The sequence below is a fragment of the Pteropus alecto genome, unplaced genomic scaffold, assembly GCF_000325575.1.
Source record: "Pteropus alecto unplaced genomic scaffold, ASM32557v1 scaffold60, whole genome shotgun sequence".
NCBI classification, from domain to species: Eukaryota; Metazoa; Chordata; class Mammalia; order Chiroptera; family Pteropodidae; genus Pteropus; species Pteropus alecto.
Genome location: NW_006430726.1, coordinates 4,925,347 through 4,948,072, shown reverse-complemented (window position 1 = coordinate 4,948,072; position 22,726 = coordinate 4,925,347). Strand labels below are relative to the sequence as shown.

At 48.2% G+C, this 22,726-nt stretch overlaps 1 protein-coding gene across 1 annotated transcript in view; it reads right to left on the bottom strand.

The window, feature by feature from the left end:
- ADAMTSL3 (ADAMTS like 3) overlaps positions 1–22,726 on the bottom strand; it is a 173,645-nt gene that overhangs the window by 132,269 nt on the left and 18,650 nt on the right. Inside the window, exon 2 of the mRNA XM_015593473.2 lies at positions 14,765–14,884. Within this exon, the coding sequence (XP_015448959.1) occupies positions 14,765–14,884 (120 nt within the window). The remainder of the gene's footprint in view (positions 1–14,764; positions 14,885–22,726) is intronic.

Here is a 22,726-nt window from a genome sequence, read left to right as displayed (position 1 = left end):
GAATGAAAGATTCGGCTCATTTTTTGTTCAGGGGAGTCTAAGAAGACATTTCACGCTGCTTCCCACTTGACTCTAACGGTTACACCCAGAGGTACATTTCATGAAACGCAGAAAATGGAAATGAGTGGCAAGTCGTAATAAACGTCAGCTAAAGAATTCCTTAAACGTACAGTTTCCCAAGACAATGCAGTATTGCGTGTTTTCCGAGGGCCATGATTTACCCGGCCCGTTTTGGCAGATTCTAATGAGCCAAATGTCATTTACGACAACATCCAGTATCTGTGCTCCCGCAGCCCGACAGGAATCACATTCAGTGATGCCATATCCTCAGCTGTTTCTAAAGAAACATTTTATAAAGAACAGTTTGTAAAGAAACATTCCCTCCTAACACAGAGAAAGACAAACAGGCACGCGCGATGTTCTGATGAAAACCTGACCCTGTATAAGAAGTAGAAAGATAACCTAGCACAAATGAGGAAAATTCAGTAAATTCCATGAAATGTCAACGGAATGAAAATCATTGTATTATAGAATATAATCAACTGGTTAAAACAGAGCCGAATGTTAATATTTTTACAGTTTCTAATATACTTCTAGAATATTTCTTGTAATTCACACTCATTAATAAATACCAAAGCTATCACCCATTATTATTCAAACAAAACAATTTTCTGGGAAATGTATTTTTAAGGAATAACACTGACCTCAACCTGTTCCTTTCGATCCCAGTTTTATCCACGTATGCCCTGATCTGACAAAGGAAGCATCTATCAGATGGATTAAAAAGCACAGTGACGACTCATTGTCTGATGCCAGCAGGGGAATGAGTTCTTCTGCAGGTAATGACAGGTGCCCCGTCCGTCAGTGTATCGTTTTTAGTTTAACGCTTTCTGAATGGGAGGCGTGCGCTTAAACAAGGGACCTGGAAAATAACCTAACACTTTCGTCGTGCCCAGCATCATTTCCGGAAAACCCCATCACCTAAAAGCCATGGGTCAGTTTGCTGTGATTATAAACGCTCGGACCGCTGAGCTTGCAAGTCCTTGAGGCTGGTTCTCGCCTTGCTGTGAGACTGTGCTTTCCGTGACCCCAGTCTCTACAGCAGCTTCCGAGTCCCTTCCCTCCCTGGCTCCCCATTGCCACACAGTGACCCGGGACCACTGAGGAGGGCCCTTCAGCCCCAGCCCCTCTCAGTTCACCATCCCAGGTGTCAGAGGTCATTTCAGATGCAACCCTTCATGCTTCATTCCCGGAGCTCCCACCGGGAACAAAAACCCATTGATAGGGCAACGTTCTAGGTGACCGGGGCACCTGGCCTTATCGACGAACATCGCCTCTGGGCAATCAGCACTCACAAGTGCATCAGTACCTTCCATGATGTTCCACGTCTTTTTTCATTTCACCGGATGTTTCATTTCAGTTTTTAGATGGTATCCACCTCTCGAAGAAAAAATTTAGGACCTGCAGGTCAGACACCACCTCCTAAGTTACCTGCTCTGTGACAGTTCTGTCCCTTGGAGATTAAAGCAAAAACCATAGTCCTGAGTGATCTTTTTTTTTTTTTTTTCCAAATTGAAATCCACACAAGTATAGTATTTACTCCTGGTCCATTTTTTTTAATGCAGACTTTCCATTTTGGAAATAATCTGAAAAATTCATCTAAGCATCCTGCGGCTCATCCCTTATAGACAAGTGATGTCCCTGTCCCCTTTCGTATTTGTGTTGATGACTGTTTTCACGTTGATCGATCACCCAAGGGGAGTGGGTTTTATTTTAGTGCAATATCTCTCAAACTACCGTGCAAATTCTCAGGTTTGAATGTTATTGTCAAGGAGCATTTCTAGGCGGGTTCTCTGCCCAAGCCAAACTATCTGACCTCAATTTTCTATACCTTTTTGAATCACAAAAATATTCATTCCGTTAAGTGATTTAACTTGAGCAACTTTAACAAGTAAAGCAAATTATGGTTTCAAACCAACTCTTTACGGGCTAGTGTCTGTTTTGCTAGATGGGTATTCATGTTCACCCTGCAGAACTGATTCCACCCAAATGTAGGTGTGTGGGGTTGGCCTGGGTGAAATGGGACACCTGAACACGAGCGTCTCCCACGGCTGAATCCCGTAGACTTATTGGCTCTGAAAAATAAAGGAAGAAAAGGTTTCCCCAGAAAAACAAAGTTTAAAAAAAAAAAAAAAAAAAAAAAAAAAAAAACAGAAAGATAAGAATAGAAAGGTAAAAAATAGAAATTCTTCAAAGAAAAACAAGGAGGAAATTCACCACCAGACAAAGAAAAAGGTGGGCGCCGTTAAACAAGCATTGATTCTTGGGTATCCATTCTCCAATCCTTTCCTCTTTCTGTATTTTCTAAATCCTAAGACGCTGCTCCCTGCTTTTTTTTTTTTTTTTTTTTTGAAATCAGAATGTAATACAACGTACCATCAACCTATGTATTTAGGAGTATTTCTGAATTTTTGTCCCACGAAAGCATTTAGTAAATCAAAGGTGTCTAACAGCATTTACGTAATTTCTTCTTCCCTTCTTTCTGATCTCTTCCCTCATTTCTGAGTACACGGCTTGGCTCTCTGAGGTCTGAGTAAGGTTCATCTATCTAGAATTTAGAATTGGATTACAAAGGAACAGGAGTTGAATGGGTGTGTAGGGGGGGGAGGGTGATGGGTTCTCTCAGAGACCCTTAGCAAAGTCACCTTAGGCACCCAATCCCTAAGGGATCTCGGAGTCTGAATCGTAGGTGCGTGCCTACGGGACAGCATGACTGTGGGGTCCGCCTCCACTAAATGCTTATGGACTTTAAGGCAGGTCAAGTGTCTCATGGCACTGCTGCTCTGATGACCTCTGGTTGTTTGCCGTACGATTTTCTGTGCCGGGTGACAAGAGCCAGACCTCACAGAGAGATGAGTATGGCCACAACCAGCTCGCACACGGCAGACAAAACGCAACTCCTGGTCAACCTCTGGCGGCTCTGCTAAACTCCCAATCCCAGGTGGGGTCGGCATCGCCACCTTAAAGAGTATATATGCCGCTTCTAAGTGAATAATAACATTAAAAAATTAAAATATAACAACGGCAAATTAAGCAGTACAGAAAAAAAGATTTCCTGTACTCATTGTCTGCAGAGAGAAAAGAACAAAATGTTTTGTTTGTTTGTTTGTTTTGCATTTATTTCTTAGGCTTCTTGTTCTATTCTACTAAATACTATTGGGCAAGTTTAATGTACTTTTTAACTTAAAAACTAGGAGTGGACTATTTTAAGGCTTAACCCTAAAGGGAAAAAAAAGTACTTTTGAAGCATTTTAGCTAAAGGTTTACACCAAGTTCATGGCACTATAAATCCACGTCTTGAATGAGTTGAATCTGGGACACGGCTTATGTTTAAACAGCACCACCCTGTAATGACGCAGGAAACGAAGTTGCTTCACGTTAGAACGCAGGACAGATTGAACCTGTAAAATACGCTGATGGTAACACGACTTCACCGCCAACTGCCGGGCAGACGTTGTCTTTAAAATAGTTTAGTGCTTAACGTAGCTGTTCAGACCACAATGCCCACTGACACATTCTAACTTTTGTAAATGCTGGAATCTGAAACACCTTTGCCACCCACCTCTTATTCAATGCTTCTCGAACGGGTTCTGATGTCAGAGTGTGCGAACCATCACGGAATGCTTTTGCAAAGCATGGAACGCTATAAAACTAAATACTATGGAATGCTACAGCATACTAACAAACTAAACTTTATCTTATCGTACATATAATTTTGGACTAACTCGAAAACTTCCGTATATCACATTTTAGTGTGACAAAGAGGTCGGGGACAAATATCTAAGAACTATCTACAGAAAACACATCTAACTATAAAATGTTTTTCTGCTAATTAGTTTTCTTCTTGTGAATGTGACTTTTTTAATTACATTATTTAATTTTAGGTGTGTGGTCTAGGACAGCAGAAAGGTGAGCATGGTTCCCATTGAGACAGACCTGGGTGTGGTGAGGTCAAGCTGTTATTTCCTTATTGATAATATGGAATGATACTATCTGCATCACAGGAGTGGTGGCTTTTGTTTTGTTGTTGTTTTGTAATTGTTACTTGTCTATTTTTTATTATGGAAATTTTCAAATATACATAAAGGTAGACAGAAGAGTATAATGAGCCCCAAATACCCCTCACTCAATCTAACCAGCAGCAACCCTAGGCCAACCCTAGACCCCTCTACTACTCACCCTCATTATTTTAAAGCAAACACAAAACATTATGTCATTCCATCAGTAAATATTTTCACGTGCATCTATAAAAGGTACTCCTTTTAAACATAATCACAATGCCATCTTCACACCTTAAAAATCGGCAATTGACAATAAAATATTCATTTTCCACTTTCCTTAACAAAGGGCAGCTATAATCCTAGTCTTTCTAGAAAAAGAAAAACCTCCTCTTCCCTAGTTTTCGAGACGGGGATGGCAGGAGTTACTCTGGCTACGATGCTATTTCGCATCGCCCCACACGCAGCTCCTCGCCTGGCATGCCGCAGAGATGCGATCGGTAGCTGCTGAGGGAAAGATTGGACAAATCCCTGCTCCTGACACCCACTGCTGCTGAGCGCAGAAGTCAAACACAAAACACCTCGGCTCAAGGCACTGGGACACTTCGTGAAAACAGCGTGTTCAGGCTGAGGTGTTTAAATAGAATATCATTGTATCTAATGCATGTACTTAACACATCGAGAGCTCTGTTCAACACATACGCATTTTAAAGTAGCAGAAACCTAATATGAAGGCAAAATTTTGAGCCAAAAATCTTGACTTTTCCTAATGAGAAAGGAAAACGTGCTCAACTATGTTCAACCCTGCAGAATTAAAAACCTGTCACCTTGAATCCCCGAGAAAGGGATTAAGAGAAGGAGTCATCCGAAGAGACCCGGAGTACTGTCCTCGTTGGCGGCCCGCCACGCGGAAAGAGGGGAGAATTAATAGCAGAGCAGCCGGTGTCCAAAAACAGAGAACAAGCTGATCCTCCAACCAAGCCTTTGGACTCACGGTGTTTACACGAAAGGAGATCGTAATCACAGCGGCAGGTAGAGAGTGGAAAACAGAAACGAATATGCACAAATATACACGAAAAAGAAACCAGGATACGCCGTGTTATGACAAAGGACAGCTAACACTTCGGAAGAATTTATGTTCTTCCTTGGGGTTCTCAGGAATAAAGCTATCATCAGAACGACTTCCAGTCCGGTCCCTCCTGGAAGTAATTGTCCACCCACTCTGTGTCCAGGGGGAACGCGGAGAAATCACACGGGCTCGCTCTAGGACGCTCACTCCAGCAGGAGAGGGAGGACACCCACGTGAAGAATTACAGACTCGGATGGAGCCTTGGGCCACGAGTGAGGACGCTCTCCGAAGAGCTGGGAGAAACCGCCCGAGGCTGAGGCTCCCCTGAGGCTGAGGCTTCCCTGAGCTGGCTTCCTGAGCTGGGTGGCGCAGAAAACACAGATGCTCAGTGACGAGCCCGGCAGGTCGAGCGCCTGGCACGGGCAAAGGTCGGAGAGGCCTAAAGTCCAGTGTGGCCAGCGCACAGGGCGCACACACACAAATGAGGCTGGGGAAGACAGGTAACCGGGACACAAGCGAGGTGGGGACCTGAATGCTGGCCGGGAGTTAGGCTATTTCAGAGGAGGAAACACACGTGATCCCCCTGAAGGTCTCTGACAAGGGACGTGACCTTCAACGAGCAATATTCATGGTGCGTTAACTGCGTGCCAGGCCAAGGAGTAAGGTCTGAGGCACCCGTGATGAAAAGAGTCCCTTCTCCCTAAGGGGCTCAGAGCCTAGGGGACGAGTCAGAGGAGGAAATGATCACCATGCTGGGAGCAGAGGAAAGGGGCTTAGTGAGAACCAGGGGGAGGAGGAAGACTTGACGGAGAAAGTACTCAGTCGAACCCAGGCCTGGGAAGGGAGGTGCACGTTGTGTGGTGTGCGTTCACTTCTGCAGAGCTCACGTGCACTCGTGTAACCAGCCACGCGTTTTTAACTTTTGGAAGCGAAAACCTGTCCAAAGCAATTGTGCCTTTGTGCACGTGCAGAATGAAGAATGTAACCGGAACGGCTCCTGGGAAGAGGCAGAATTAAAAGCCATGAGTCACCGCCTGGAGCCATCGCCGCTGACCCTGGGGACGCGAGGCTTGACAGAAAGTGCTCCAGACCTCAGATTCTGGATCGTGTTTTCTCGAAACAGTTCACGATGCAACATCCCCACTGGGTCTGCCGTTTGAATAAAGGAGTGACCCAGACCCGCGCTAGAAATTCAAAGCGACCGAGCTCACTCACCGCACCCACCTCCTCCCTCCTCGCTCTCTTCCCCGCCACCCACGAAGGAAGGTTACGGTCTGCTCAGGAGGCAGAAAGTGCTGGAAGAAAAAAAAACCCCAGGGTGCTAAAAAAATTAATAAATAAGAAAGGAAGCCAGCAAGCACACCTCATCTCACACGGGTGAGGAGGTGAGGCCGGTATCAGGAGACTTCCCTGCGGAAACAAAAATCGAGTTGAAGGATGAACAGGGCTTGGACGGAAATGGCGGGGTGGGGGAGGAAGGGGGTCAAAGAAGCAAAGGGGGGGTGTTTCAAGCCAACTGGGACCGTCTGCAGCCGTAAAGAGCCACGTGAAAGGGCACGCGAAGGCTTCGTGATTCAAACCAGGCCTTGAAATTCGCTGGAAGGCAATGCTGACAGAAGGTCCAAGTGGGTCACCCTAACAGCCACACGCTTGTCCCCTATTTAACCTCAGGATGTCCTGCCAAGCACAGTAGCCACCGCAGGGCTGCTGATCTCATGTGGTAGCTCCAGCCCCAGAGTGTACAGAAAAGCAAGGCTGAGCAGTTGGGTGGGGAGCCGTCACCGTTTGCCCGGGACTAGCTCAGTCCCAAGAAAATGGAGACAGTTGGCCGCCCTACAGGTGTTTCCGTACGACTCGTTAAGAATATTATAAAAGGTGACTAAATAGAGAGAATAACACAGTAGACACTTTCGAGGTACTTCTCCACCTGGCCCCACGCACCCACACGGCAGAGCCATTTTCCCATTTCTGGAAGAACCTTCGAGAACGCCTCAGTTCCCCAAAGTCCAGACCCAAGAAAATACGGTCCGGAGTGATTAAGTCCTGAGCATGAGCAAACAGAGGTGTCCACAGAGTGACCAGGGCCTCACAGAGCCGTGGGCCACCAGGAACCTCTTTTCAAACTATGTGCTTCTGTGATGTAGGCTAGAACTGGCCCGACATTAGGATAAGCTTCCAAACTCCAAACGAGCCCATCGAAACATCACGCCTAAGATCCCTCCTGACCGGGGACAAATTCCACTATGGCCTCTACGTCGAGCCCTTCGAATTCCAGCTGGGAGAGAACCAGCGAGGCTCATGCTGCCCGACACGGCCCTCGGACCTGGCCAGCGAAGCAACTGGCCTTTGTCTTTGCAGCTCTCTCGATCTCTGATTTTTCCTCCTTGACAGAGAAAGAAAGAAGATGCTTTCACTCAGTGTTCACCTGCCATCACTCCCCAGCTTGCAAGTCCAGTCTCCTGTCCCAACAGAGCAGGCACTAATAACACCCACTCCCTGTGCCATGCCTGAAGAGGACAGACCAAAACAGAATTCAGGCCAGGCATTCATCTAGAACACACGCATGCACAGTAGTAGCTGGGGAGAGAGGTGAGCCCACTGGCTTCTTTTCATCCAGGCATGGAGGATGACAGAGTAGACTGCCCCAAGAGACCTAGTCTCAGAGCCACAGAAGACTTTGAGCCTCTCTGAGCAGGACTGGCCAGATCTCGGACAGAAGGGACGTCTGGGCAACAGGCAACAAAGTCTGTGTCAGGACGAGACCTGTCTCTTCCATCCCTGACCTTGGTGAGGGGCTGTCTTGAACTTTCCCACCCTGCAGCCACCATTCGACCCATCTGGTGAAAGTGGTTTAAAGAAAAACACACACACAGCGCCCCAAAAATGAGTCCAAGAAAATAGCATTCCAGTGAGTAGATGCCTGCACAGCTCAAAAGCTGGGTACTGCATCTCCATTCACAGACCTGGTTCTTCCCTACTGGAGAAATAACCGATTCTGCAGAAAGCTAAACGCTCATGAAATTCAGAGTTCGCGTGTGCCAGAGTCCATCGGGACAGCGTGCCGCCATCGCATGAGGGACGCTGGTGTGCTTGCTGGGGGCCTGATGGAGGGACAGACTACAAGTTACCCCGGTTAACGTGTTCCCATCTCCTAACAGACCATGGACTCGCTTTCTCATTAGATCACAAAATCTCTGGAATATTTAGGGACATCTGACCAAGATTACTCACTAACAAAGGAATGAACTGTTCAAACTCAGATGGCTTGCTGCTTAAAAACATCATACACACAGGCCAGAAACAACACGGAGAGTCTCCTGTGTGGCGACCATATGAGTGGCTCATTCTGACCGGTCAAGACAATGAGTACCCTATCGATCCGAGGGCTCTGTCCACCTTCCTTTATTAGAAATTTCAGAACTTGGCATAGACTTCCCAAGTTCAAAACTATTACATAAATACCTTGGAAATATCGAGTGATGTTTCTGAGAACTGCCAATAATTTAACCGCAATGAAGCTCCCAGCCAAGACATTCATAAAAAGTTCGGAAGAAGCCACTTTGAGAGAGACGTACTCACGGCGAACAGATTTCTTCTCCTTAGAAAGACTGTGTAAATCAGTAGTGAAACAAGGAAAAGGAAAATCGGTTTTATCATAACAGTCTAAGGAAAAAGACATTGAAAAGAAGTTTAGAAATGAGACTACACACAGACTTCCTGATTAATATCTGATTGTTACTACACTAGTATGAAAAATTCATTCAAACATTTCTGTCATGCTTTTCCTTCCCGCAGAGTAGGGGTATAAAAACATCTTAGCTGGGCTGGAGGGCAAAGAACTGGCCTTTGACTTGGCTGCAGCCTGGCTGTGTGATCTTGGGCAAGACACTGTCCCTCTCCAGGCTCGAGTTCCTCACCTGAAAAAACAGAATCTCTAACTGTCCTTCCAACTCCAACATGCCACCATGCCAGATGCTGGTCAGGGCCACACATCTAGCCCTCTGCCTCCCTGGTGGAGAAGATCGCGAAGCACATACAAATTAGAGAGAGGTATTTGAAAACGAGGAATCACACCGACAGGCAGGCGGTGGCACCCAAGGAGGGACAGGGAACAGTCAGCTATGACTCTGTGGATGATGTCACAACGCCTTGGGATTTTTACAAACACGGAATTTTACAAACACGGCGCTTGACAAATCACATACCAGAATCTGCATTTGACTACAGAAAAGTAACTGGAATGCTTAAAAGAGATGCCTGTCTAAGGGGAGGAGGGTGTGGGGAGAAGAGACACTAGACGTCAGATTTTAAGAGCTAAAACGAGTAGGAAAAAAAACATGAAAGCAATGGTAGATCAGAGTATAGGTAACAGCATTTTTCGTGTGGGAAGAAAGTTCTTGAATCCATGTAAGAGACACAAAACGAATGCTAAATTACTCAGGGGCTCCTCACCTGGGGTCAAAGACCCCTGGGACATGAATCAAGATGGTTCTCTTCTCAACAGCTGCACGTACACAAGAAGGTATCCTAGGCTAAATTTAGGCAAGTCGGAACCCACCACTAACTGAATATCTAGCCTTGTCCCATAAGCCTGGAATCCAAATTAACATCTTTTTTCTGCCTTTTGGTGACTCATAGCCTAAAAATGGCAAGATAAACATTACACCAACATGTATACACATAAAGGCCATCCACGGACAACAGAAAAATGTGCACAGGCCCTAATTTCTAAGTGTGCTGAACCCACTTTGCCCCACTGTGGCTGCCAATGAGGAGGGAGCATGTCACAGCCAATCCACCAAGTCTGGGAAGAAACACCTTCTACACATCCCTATGCCTAAGAAACAGTAAAAAGTAACACACACAAAAATAAAGGAATAGGTGTGAAAAACAAAGAGTTTTCTAACTTGTTTTTCTAATGACTTCCAACTGAGAAACACTAAGCCTGGAACAGACTTTTAAATCGGTCCCCAGAATAACTTACGAGGCCCCACACTTAAAGCTTCTGTGAGCTGAAGGCGAAGATGGAAGGACTGGCCACCCTCTCCCTCCCAGGGAGAGTCCGAGGCAGAGGGTGACCAAGCAGCTCTCGGCGGTGCCTTCGGCGGTGACAGGAGAAAGAACAAACAGCAGAATTCAAGAGTCTGCTGCCTGGAATCAACCAACATTCAGCTGTTGATCTCCGAACAGGTTCTGCATGGGGCAGATCTGCAAAACCGCCATGAGGCATGACAAACGAATCTACCCCAGAGCCTGGCTGGCTAACAAGGCTTTCGACCACAAGCACTTCGGTGAGTCATCCCAAACGAACACGTTTTAACTACCTCGCACGACCGGTGCAACCGAACGGCAGAAGGCTGCCATTCCAAGGGCACGCGCCCCGAAAGGAAGCCGGCGACATTTAATTTCAGCTACCAAGCTTCATCCAGACTTTGCGGGGAGGGGAAGTCATTCCTATGGTGATGATGATTATGCTTCTAAGTGCCATTGGCATAGCTAATTCCACGTTCCGGACGGGTTAAGCATGAGCTGATGAAGCAGCCCGTGAAGAGTAAATCACTCCCTTTGGTCGACTAAGGTCTCCAAAACCCTGCTGACCAGGACAGCGGAATCGGGACGTTTGGGAAAAGAGATCACTTGCTAGGGGGTTCTTCTGAGCGATTCTTCTGAGCTGCATCGAGCTCAGAGCGAGGAAGCCTGAAGTTTGAAAGGTAGGTAACCATCGGTCTTTTCACATAACCGTCTGGGTGTCCCCGAGTCCGTCATTTGTACATTCAGTGCCTCTGTGTTCTTGATTTGTAAAATGAAGCATTGGAGCCAAAGTCTCCACCAGCTGTAAAATTCTATGATTCTCTAAGCAATAGTTTACCGCGCTGCTGGCAACCTCGGTCATCAGAATGATCCCATTAACACTGTGCCATGCAGAATGTTCCACTGGTGGTTTCGAAAAAGCGGCTCTTTTATAGAGTGGAAAGGTCGGATCATGAAATAAACCCAGTCGCTTTTGTTTTTCAAAACAGATGAAGAATCTGAGGTCAAAGACGTGGACTACGTTGTTCAAATGACAAGCTAACGAGTGGCACACGCGAGACGAGGCCACCTCACGCGCGCTGTCTGCACAGCGCCACGGTCACGCCCAGCTGGCTTCAGGACCCTGCCTCCCCTCACGAGAAGCTGCTTCGGCCCCCTGCACGATCCACAGTGTGCCGTTTACGCGACTCATTAAACACAGCCTACATCACGGCTCTGCTTTACTGGCCTCTGGGTTATTAGTTTTCCAGACACTTAATCCAGGAGACATTGGAAGAGTGGCCTAGAGGTTTTCATGAAAATTCGCCAGGACGAAATACTTGAAGAAGTTCTCCGAGGAGTGCCGGAGAGAGCAAACGTCAACACACCAGCCGTTACTTATCGGATGAGTATTTTACACATAGGAAAATTCTAGGGCACCCAGTGACTTCAGTGAGGTGACTGGACTGCGGCCTCAATAGTGAAAGAACTTTCTCTCTCTGGCTTCAGGCCACTGTGACAATAGGACAATGCCACTGGCACATGTCTGCAAACTCCATGGGTAGGTACGTGAACCACGTGACAGCAGAGACACAGAGGCCTGGGTGGCATCTACGTGGACCTGCACCTATTTCTGGCCATGGAACGCCCACAGCTCCTGGGGGACAAAGGCTGTGCTGGCAAACAGCCCCCCGCTGCCTTGCTGTGGGCTCTTTGGAGGGACCGCCCTGAAAACCTTATAGGGGACCATCTGGGAATTTCTGTGCAGAAGCCACGCCGCATGCCACCCAATACGCTGCCGTCTATTCCAGCGTGAGACAATTTGTTCCAGAGAATACAACCGGCAGACATTAAACCCTAAATTAGATTGGATTCAACAACCTGCTCGAATCTCAGACATGACGACGTGTGAAAGAAGCCACACACCGGTGAGTATGTGCCGTACGATTCCGTCTCTCTAAAAGCAAAAATAAAAATGAAGAACCAATCTGTAACAGCAATAGAAGTGAGAATGAGGGTTCTGCCTCGGGTCGGGGGTGTGGACTGCAAAGGGGCACCAGGGGCTTTCCTGGGGGGCCGGAAATGCTCGATGTCTTGATCTGGGTGGTGGCTACGCAGGCATGAAAAGATTTCATAATTCAGCAAGTTCTATACTTCAGATGTGTGCGTACTCTGCTGTACGTACGTTATACCTCAGTAAAAAAGTAACTTAAAATATTGTGTGAAGCCCCATGATGTACACGGGGAATATGCTTCAGCGTGAGGGTATTTGAGATTCTCGGAGCTGCATCTTGGCAAAGATATTATTAGTAATAGCAGTCGCTAGATTCAACGCTTAGATGCACCAGGCCCCATGCAGGGAGACATGTGAAATGTACACCATATCTCCTTTAATCCTTAAGGCATTTTCATGGGGTAGAGATCGTCCACATCTCCATTGCACAGATGGGGAAACTGAGGCACAGAGAAGCGGAGTGATATGTCTAAGCTCACGCAGCACGTAGAATGTCAGAACTAGGATGTGAACCCAAAGCATCGACTCCAGCGCCTACGTCCTTATACGGCTGTGACGTTTTCTCCTCTGCTGCGAGATGAGGGTGTTTTTCCAGGTGGGTCACAGCGGGTCCCTTCCAGCACCTCCCCGGTGCCTGAGAACCTCCCGACAGAACAATGCGGGCTGCACCGTCGGCATCGGGGGTAAGGAAATGGAGGCTCGGGCCCCGGTGTGGTTGGCGCGAGGGCCCGCTTCCGCTGCCTCTGGTGGAGCGGGCTGGGTGCCGTTGTTGGTGTGTTGAATTTCGACTTCATTCCTTTTCCTTCAAAGAAACACGCGGTGGGGACGACGCAGAGTGTTTTCATACGCCGTCTGGAACGCCACGTGCCAGGACAAAGCGTCCGCAGTGTGCCACACGCTTTTAAGGCCTTTTGAAAAGACTAAGGGGCTTATTTTTTCGCCTCCTTTTTCCAGCCTTTATATTTGTTATTATATTGTTATTATATGAAACATAACCTATCTGTGGCACCTAGAGAAGGCATTCTCTGCTCTTTAATTAGAACGTACACACCTTGTGATTTTTCCAGACATCCTCTTTTATCCTTACTGCCTTCCCAATTAGTTTCCCTGAAGTCCTCATAGGAAAACCTGTTGGATCGTGGGTTTCTCGGTTAAAAGGAGCCATTAATTACAGGCCCTCCAAAACTCCATCGGGGGAAGGGCTCAAACTGACTTACTAATGGTCTAGGTCCCACGACCAGGCCTGAATGCCTGTCCAAAGCCTTCACTGGGCCCCACAAAGCAAAGGTGGAATGATGTCCCTCCCCACCCCAGCTCCCATGATAACCAATTATTTCAAATAACTTGAAAAAAAAATGATTGAATATTGAAATTTTCGATAAAAAAAAATTGATCTCATCTCACCGCTGCCACAGGCCCACAGCCTGCTTCTCTCCCCACCGACTCCCAAGCTCAGTGTACCAAACACAGATCACTCAGCGACAGCCTGGAGGATCAAAATTAATGGGGTGTCTCCGCCCGGAGCTGGGACACTGAGGACCAGGCAACAGATGCCTCCACCGGCCCTCCGTGCCCCATTCTCCAGCCTTCATCAGGCTGCTATGCTGCCTGAGGCTTTACTCCTTGTCCTCATATAATTCCTGGCACTTGGCCTAGCTCCAGCCAGCCCAGAGCTGGGTCCCACTCCCACGTGTCACATCTTCCGTTTCCCCATATTGGCAGACTGACCTTCTCAGAGCTGCTCCTTCTGAGTGACAGCATTCACCCCCTAACTAGCCCTCCGCTGAGTAAAGCCAGAACACGCAGGCCTTAGCCACATAAGGACAGCACGGCGGACCTCGGTCCCTGGGCCATCACCCTCCACCATCACGGGCTCTGAGAAGATGTTCTAGCTTCATTCCTCATTGCACTTGGCCTTGTAGGTACCCAGGTCTGCCAGACCCATCAAAGCCCCTCGTCACCCTAAATCCCACCCCTGTTGGCGTTCCCACTCCGTGAATCCAGGCTCTATCTGCTGGAAACCTCTGCGTTTGGCAAAGTGGACACGCTCCGTTTCGAACGAGCCGTGAGTGATTTCAAAGTCATGAGACTTTAACGCGGTTCGGGCATCAACGTGAATAGAGAATGGAAAGGAATCGGGGGTCCCGGGTGCCCGGGGTCTGTGTCTCGGCCAAGTGCAGCCTTGTTCTGTAGTTAGTCATCACGAAGTGATTTAAACGTATGTTCATGCACACACACACACACTCACACACACACACACACACAAACATGCCCACTTTGCTTCTTTCTGGAAAGTAAGCTTGGAAAAGAAAAAAAAAAAACCAACTCTGTTGCTGGTGAAAGAAATGACGTAAAAGCTAAGAAAGGAATGCTTAATCAGAAAACAGCGCTTTGGGATACTTCCAGAACTGAATGATAAATGCGGTGATGGTTAAAATGAATGGATTTGTCATATAGTCCTGAGGAAGGCGAGGCACAGTGACGCTCAGGTCGATGTCCCAACCAGGACGAGAACCGCACGCATTTTGGGGTCTGACCTGGGTGTTGGAAAAATATTTCTGGCACGCTGGCAAACAGCAAAGCCGGAGGGAGGCTCTGTTACGAGGTTCTTACCTGGTCGTCGTAGCGGTAGGTGAGAAACTGCTCCCCCGTGGTATCTTCCAGAAAACTCCCCTGGGGGGACAGTGCAAACTCGGGGAGGAAATAGGCCCCGGTGGCCTTCTCCGCTGAGGTCTGAAAGGCAAGATCGCTCGGTTACAAACCAGGCTCCAGTAAAGCTTTGACAGGTGATCCCTGAGCAGGGCGAACCCATGAGAACCGCCCGCCGAGGCTGAGGCAGGAAAAGGCAAGGGCCCTCTCTCGGCCAAGGCCAAGGTGTGACACACCAGGTACCTGCGCTGAGGCACAGTTAGACCAGGATGTCGCCTGGTCCACCTCGACCTGGCACACACGGCATTTTTTCCCTGACACCTGCCACCCACTCCCCACGACTTCCCAGCGGCCTGGCCACAGGGCCGTGAACTTGCTTAGATTTTGTCGTTGCAAATCCACTGTCTGGGATAGTCTTTCTTTCTCCCTTTCCTTCCTTCCTCCTTTCTTCTTTTCTATTTTTGTTTGTTTGTTTGGTGAAGGGGGTGATAAACTTTTTTCCACACTACTACAGAAATGCACGTTCACCGTAGAAAGTTCGGAAGATACGGATGAGCACAAGGAAAATAAGTCACTCATACTCCCTTCGACCTATAATAACCACTTGAACTGTCTTGATGTATTTCCTTTGAGACTTTTTTCCTCTATACTGCTTTGCATGTATGTTTTTTTTTTTTTAAATCCAAGGTTAAATAAACACAGATTTTGCAGAAAGAGTCAGGTTCAAGAAAAAGCACCCCAGCATCATCCACTGGAGACTATGGCTTGGACATGATGTCCTAATGGGCTGGTCACCGTCACCCCCATCCTGGGGGGACACATCCACAGGAAGCTGGTACATGCCGAGTACTTACTCGGACCACTGCCTTGACTGGCCCCAGAAGGAAAGAGATAAAGGACATGATCGGAACCCCCACTGATCGGAACCCTGGACGACTGTGCCTCCAGCGAGGACCTCGCACCCCCTGCTTGAGAAGGAAGGAGTGAGAAGCAGAGTTAAGAGGGCAGGGGTGTTCCTGCAAAGAAAGTGCTCTCTGCAAACAGAAACTGGGGGTGGGGGCAACTGTACCCCTCAAATAGCTCTGCTGCCCCAATGCCGTCACAGCCCCAGAGTGCAGCAGGAACTTTGGTTAAAGCGAAAACATCCACCTGAAAACTGTCCTTCAAAAAGAGGAGGAAGTCCGTGACAGCTCTGCCAAGGCACACAGAGCAGAAAACCGCATGGTTATCCAAAGAACCTCGAGGTTTCCTTGCTGAAGTTCATTGACACGAGGGCTTCAGCACCAAGTGAGCAACAGGTGTCTGTCTGCCCAGAGCCCTGCAGCCCCAGGTCTCCGTTGCCCTCCCCGGGACGGCTTGCTTAAGGCCAGGTTCCTCGGATCCGAAGTGGGGAAAACAGGAAAACCGCCTGTCAAATTTCTGTTAGGCGGCTGAGCCACCCTTGACACCGTGTTCAGACACCACCATGTTCATGGAGGTTTTCTCTGTGATGTCTCCTTCCTGCTGGGGAGCCCATCTACCTCGGCAATCCTACCAGATGCCCTGCAGCCTCTACTTGAATACCAGTCGTGACGGGGAGCTCACTCTCTCACAAGGTAACAGGGGTCTGTGAAAGACTAGCAAGTTCACAGATGCCGCACTAGTCCGAAGTGGTCCGCTGCTCCCCAGGTGAGGTGTGAGGTGTCCTTCCCAGTCATCCTCTGCCACACCCTCCGCCCGCCCCCGCCCCTGGTAAACACACACATTCTAAGTTGAATTCGGGAGTCCGAACAGAGTGAACAGCAGAGCTACGGAATTTCGAGGAACCCGAGTGACCATGTGATGCCAAGCCGTCCCCTGCAGCACCTCCAAGAGTCAGGCACAACAGAGCCGACAGCGGCCCTCTGAAAAGAAGGCTGGACGAGAAGCGAACACTCAAGTTCACTGAGCATCAACCGTGTGCCAGGAATTGTGGAAACTGCCCCATCTGGGACCCGGAAGTCCTCTGTGAGGCAGGAGCCATCAGGCTCACTTCGCCTGTGCAGAAACCTAGACGAAGGAGATCGAGTCATTTCACTGGGGACACACAGACTCCCAGCTGCTGACGGCAAGTTTGCCTCCCTCGGTGCAAAGCTGACTTAGCACTGGGCTCTCCTGGAGACACGATGGCCAAGTTCACGTGTGGCTTCAGAAAGTGAGCACCATGCCAGTGCCGGCGGCAAAGAACGTGCATGGACGTTCTCACCTGGACGGCAACTGGAGAGGCTCCCATCAGGGAGGCTCGGGGCCTGTGGCTCCTCACAGGATGGATGAGAGAAGTCAGGGCCCTGATGTAACAGGAGCTGAAGGGAAGGTGCGTGGGACGCCAAGCCAAGAAGTATACGATCTCCCCAGGGCACAAAACGCGTCACCCCCAGCCACCGTGCACAGGTGTCAGCCACCAGGGATGGGGCCGGAGGAACGCGGACGGCCCCTCCAGGGACCATGACTCTGAGATGGGGCTGCAGCTAGCTGTGCATCCACCCGCCTCCCCACCCAACGGAGGTTTTCACTCTGGCGGGAGGACGTACACGTGGGAGGCCACTAAGTCCTCCTGCGACAGGCCCCCGTGAAGCCTCGTCTCTGCGCCCTGGACTGAGGGCCAACTGCACCATTCCCCATCCCGCTCTGCCTTTGGGTCCGGCCCCCTGCCCCGCCTGGTGGGATTCCGACTCCACACCTGTCCCATCTCTCTCCTCACCTTGCGTCACCCCAGATCCGAGCAGCGTGCTCTCCGCCTGCGTCATGGTCACGGTCATGAACCCTGAGCGGAACCAGGACTGAGACCCGGGCCCTTCACCAGGCCGAGACGAGCCTGTCTCCAGCTTGACGGTGGTTATGCCCAACGACAGTCCCCTCATTTCAGATGTCCCCATGTCAACCACCAGGAATCCAAGAGACCCCCTCAAATCGGCAATGACGTGGGCAACGCACGGGCGTTAAGATGCTAGATGGAAGAAATGAGCTTCCCGCAGACCCTCATAGGCTGGGACAAAAGCTGACCCCTTGGAAGGCGAAGCCCTGAGCCACTGTGATGGAAATGGTCTTGGATGGGAGGTGACGACCACTCCCACAGGTGAAAAGTCTCTTTACGTGACAACATTCAGTGATTCTGGAAGTGCCTCTCCCAGGTGGAGCGGGCAGGACCCCCAGCCCTGGGAACAGTCTGAGAGGAAGATCTTCTCTGGGGGGGTCTCAGAGGGGTTGTTCCTTCTTACCTGGGTGGCACACAGGACTTTACAGTTGGTACCTTCCAAGGCCCAAGAGGGAAAATCACATTAACCGATACTACTTAAACTCAGCACACCGAGCCCATTTTCTTTCCAAACAGCACGATTATTTGCATTTTGTTTCCTGAGCCCATTAACCGATACTACTTAAACTCAGCACACCGAGCCCGTTTTCATTCCAAACAGCACGATTTGCATGTTGTTTCCTGAGCCCGAAACGAAGCTTAAAATAGAAGCCTTCCAAATCATTTTGGTTTTTCGAGTAGGATGTCATCACTCCAAGACTTTTTAAAGTCTTAAGTGTTCCCCCAACTTCCTGATTAGATGTAAAATATGTTTGTTTCCTTTAGCAGGGTTGGAAGGGTGGGCTGAAAGGAAATTTGTTTTTTTATTTTTTTTTTATTTCCTTTTTGAGTTTTTAAAAATGAATGTTAAGGATTGAAGTTCTGCCTTCTCTACGGGGCACCGACTAATTCACATGTTCTGATATTGTCGGGCTGAAAGGCCTAACGCTTGATTAGATGTCTCTGAGTACACCTCCGCCAAAATACCATGTAGCTCTCAACTTCAGCTTTACTCTTGAGTCACTTTTTCGAAAGAAATATGAGCAGCAGCCCCTCCTGGATCCGTCCTAGCACTGGGGGGTGGCCTGTTCACACATACGGAACGAGCTGTGACACAGAGAAGGTCTCGCCTTGACTAAGGCACATGAAGACTCTTAAGCAAGCTGGAATTTGAATGTAATAAATGTCCTTCGTCGCACACTGTTCCTCCGTCTTCCACGAAACGCATATTCTCTTCCGAATTTTCTCTCTTCTCTCCTCCTCTCCCCTTCCCTTCTCCACACGTGCACACACGCACACGCACACACACGCACTCACACGCACATCTTTAATCAGTACTGTCACGCAGGGCCAAGAGCAATCAGTAAGAAGATTATGCTGGAACAGATTTCACCTCCCCGCTCCCTGAAAAGAGATAACGTAAAAACGCAGTCCTAGTACTCCTCTGCATCTCCCAAGCTTGTTCAGTGCTCAGCAGACAGTCAACGATTCATTTTTCTTTCCTAGAAAAACCGACCCAGGGTGCCCCTCCCCGCCTCCCAGAGCTCTGCGTGTCTAGTGCCCGAATATTCTCCCCACCATAGAAAGATCGAAATGCTCTGGCCACATACCATGCTGGCACGTCACGAGGGGTTATTTTAAAACTCGACTCTTTCTCTGAATGGGGAGAGGAAAGCAAGCCTCCCTCTGCCAATATACTCAACATACCCTTCTCCCCAGAGCCCGCCTCTCCCGCGAAAGTTTTTATTTGAGTCCATTTTTCAAGACCTTGAAGTAAGCTGACCCATTGGAAACAGGTTCAGTTAGCAAAATAAGGCTACAACGGAAGTAAGGCTACCGTAAAATACCACAGGGGGAAAAAATAAACAGGGCTCTTTCAGTGAGGGACAAAAGCAGACAGACGGTTATCTCGGACCCTACTATCCCGTAAGCTCCCCACCCCACCACTCACACGGTGACCTCTCTGGCAGGAAAAAAAGGCCATCTTTGCCTTTTGCATCAAGCACAAATACGCATTTTATTTTACCAAAGTGGTGGAGGGGGAATCCCCAAAGTGCAGTGTGTCCAAGTAATCCTTGGGGTTCACGGAGTCATCTAGTCACTCCGTTAACAGATGTTAATTAAGCCCCTACTATGCACCAAGGCTATTTTTGACACGGAATTCAGCAGTCAAAGAAACAGACAAGAATCACTTTTCCCAAGGAGTTTATAGTCTAACGAGGGAAGCAGAAAAGGAACGCAGTAAATAGTGACTTGTATTTTATGTCATACAGGGAAAAGAGATTTGGAAGAGTTGGGGGTGAGGTACAAATTACAGTTTTAAATAGGTCAGTGTAGGTCAAGGTTCCTTAAAGAATCACTTTTTTTCCCCTGATTTTCTAAATTGACAAGTCGGAGCCTGCCATTTGCCTTGGAGGCTGCAAAATGTCTACACTCACTAGGGACCCGGCTGGGATCTGCAGGGCTCTGAGTTGTCTGCTTCTACCTACAGCAGCGATGTGACCCTTTGTTCCTCGGCCCCAAGTGCCTCTCTGCCTCCACAGCCCTCGGACTCCAGCCAGGCCAGACCCGAGCACTCCACCCTGGTGGTTCCAACGCCTCCTGCTCCCAGCGAGACACAGCCCGGGCCCCCCCACCGGACCCTGAGAACGAGCACCTCGTAAGTCTGCAGAGAACACCATCACCTGACAACTGACTGATTGGAGGGAGGGGGGGTGTCTTTGTTGCTAACCTCAGAGACCAGGGCTGAGTCCCAGATGCATCCGTGTACATCCCTCATGCGTGAATGTGTATTGACTCAGTAGAAAGAAAAGAAAAGAGAAAAGGAGAGAAAGGAAGGAAGAGAAGAGAAGAGAGAAGTTAAGTTTCCAGCTCTTCCGGATTTGGCAATGAGACACCACCCAACCTGACACAGTCCAGAAACCCATCAGGGACATATTCCTGTTTATTCAAGGTCTTTCTCACCCTTGCAGCTTGCTTTCTTTCAGGAAACAGCTCGTCTGCGTGGCTGAAATCATGCAGGCTTTCAAAACGCAGACTTCCAAGAGAAGAAAAAAAAGAAATGTGCTGTTTGCACATTTTCTGAAAAACATTTATATTCATTGTGAGCCGGTTTGTTTTTCTAAGCTGGGGACAGGAAGCCTTCGGTGCGAACGCGTCGGCAGAGCTGCCAACTTCGCTGTTAGGATGCTTCTGCCTTTCGGAATTCTTAAACCAGCAAGATGATAGGAAGACGGTGATTTAGAGCCATGCGTCTTTGCTCCATGTGCATAAATGACAGGGGGGGAAAAAAAAACCCTGAGGTTTAGCAAAAAAATGTTAAAGTCTCGAAAACAAAAGGGGATGCTTTTGTAAAAGTAAGATGCTAACATCGACCTCTGCAATTCAGTGGTAACAAAATCATACCGGAACCAACAATTGGCAGAAGAAATTAGAACGAACACACTATTTTGGGTTAAAAAAAATAAAGAGGAACGCAAATGAGAGCGTTTGGTCCAAGTGGGATATTGGGCGTGATAAAGGTTTACTGCGTTCCTTTTCTGCTTAAGGCATAATTTAAATTTCTTAATGATATACAGAATAACTCATGTTTTAAGTGCTTAAAACATCATCATGCCATTCCATATTTGTTTGACATGAAAATGTCACTTAAAGTCCTGAATAAACATGGGATTAGTTTTACTAATGGAACCGGATATGTGGAAACTCACATTCATAAACTAGACAAAGTTAGAGACAGTGCACACCTGTTAAAATTCATGATAGCTGCTCCAGGTTAGAAAGGGGTCAGATCTGCAGTTGGGGACCTGGGGGTCCAGCCCACCTGCACGAGAAACTGTGTGGCTCTTGGCCACACAGTCCCTTCACACCTCCAGGTCTTACTCAGCACAGGGTTAGACAGGGGAGACTGGGCTAGATGACTCCAAAATTCCTCGTAACAAGAGGAAGATCAGGCATGGAGATGAAGGGGCCGTGCTGTTGTTAGCTGGAGCAGAGACTGTGAGGGACGTGGAGGGAAGCTGGGGAGGCAGACACCGGCCAGCTCTGGAAGGGGGTCTGGCAAACAGACCGTGAAGACAGTGTTTATCCCTATTAAATAGAGAATTGAAACTATCAACATGGAGAACAGACCGGAGGGGGAGTGAGGCAGAAAGCAGGGGCTACTCTCATCTTCTAGGAGAGATACGGGGACAGAGGGAGGAAAATGAACCGCAGCAAAGGAACGTGGCTCAGAAATCAAGTGAAGAAAAAAAAATTAGCCAATATATTTGAAATATTGGGAGAAATGATGATGTTTTAGAAAAAAGTTCTAAATAATCAAAATCTACTCTTAAAAAAAGAAATCTCTGTGGTCCTTTAACCACTAGAGAAAACAGAATGAGTATTTCACATTCTTCCCACGAAGAAAACGACAGATCTAGAAGGTTTCAGAGGTGAGCCCCACAAAACATTCAAAGTGTAAATAATCCCAACCTTTTAAAAAAAAACTCTTTCAAAGAGAAGAAAAAAAGGAACACCCAATAATTCATTCTATGAGATCATAACCTTGATAACAAAACCAGACGAGACTAATATAAGGAAGGAATTACATATCAATCTCACCCTTGAAATGAATGCAAGATTCCTAAATAAAATATCACCACGATAAATCTAACACCGTACGAAAAGAAGCCATCCACGGTAGAACGGATCGATTCATTGTGCTACACGTATGCCCTGGAACACAACGGAGCAGCGAAAGTCAATGATCTCAACGTCACACATCAACCGAGAGGCGATGTCAAAGCAGGGCACTGAGCAGAGTTAGACACAGAATGATTTCATTCCTATAAAATTCAGAGAAGGCTGACACCATGTACTATATTACTGGGGAGATACGTACTCAAGTGGTTAAAGGACGTGCAGACTCAAAATTTACCTGGTGCTGCGGTGGCTTCTGAGCAGAGAGGAGGATGTATGAAGAAAGGAACACCAAGAAGCCTCAGAGGTATTGATTAGGTTCCATTCCATCACTTTCTGTGGGGGTCCACAGCTGCTTGTCACGTCTCTTCCCCCGAGCCACCTCACGTATGGCTGAGCAGATTGGACACCACACATCTGCATGGGGCCATCTT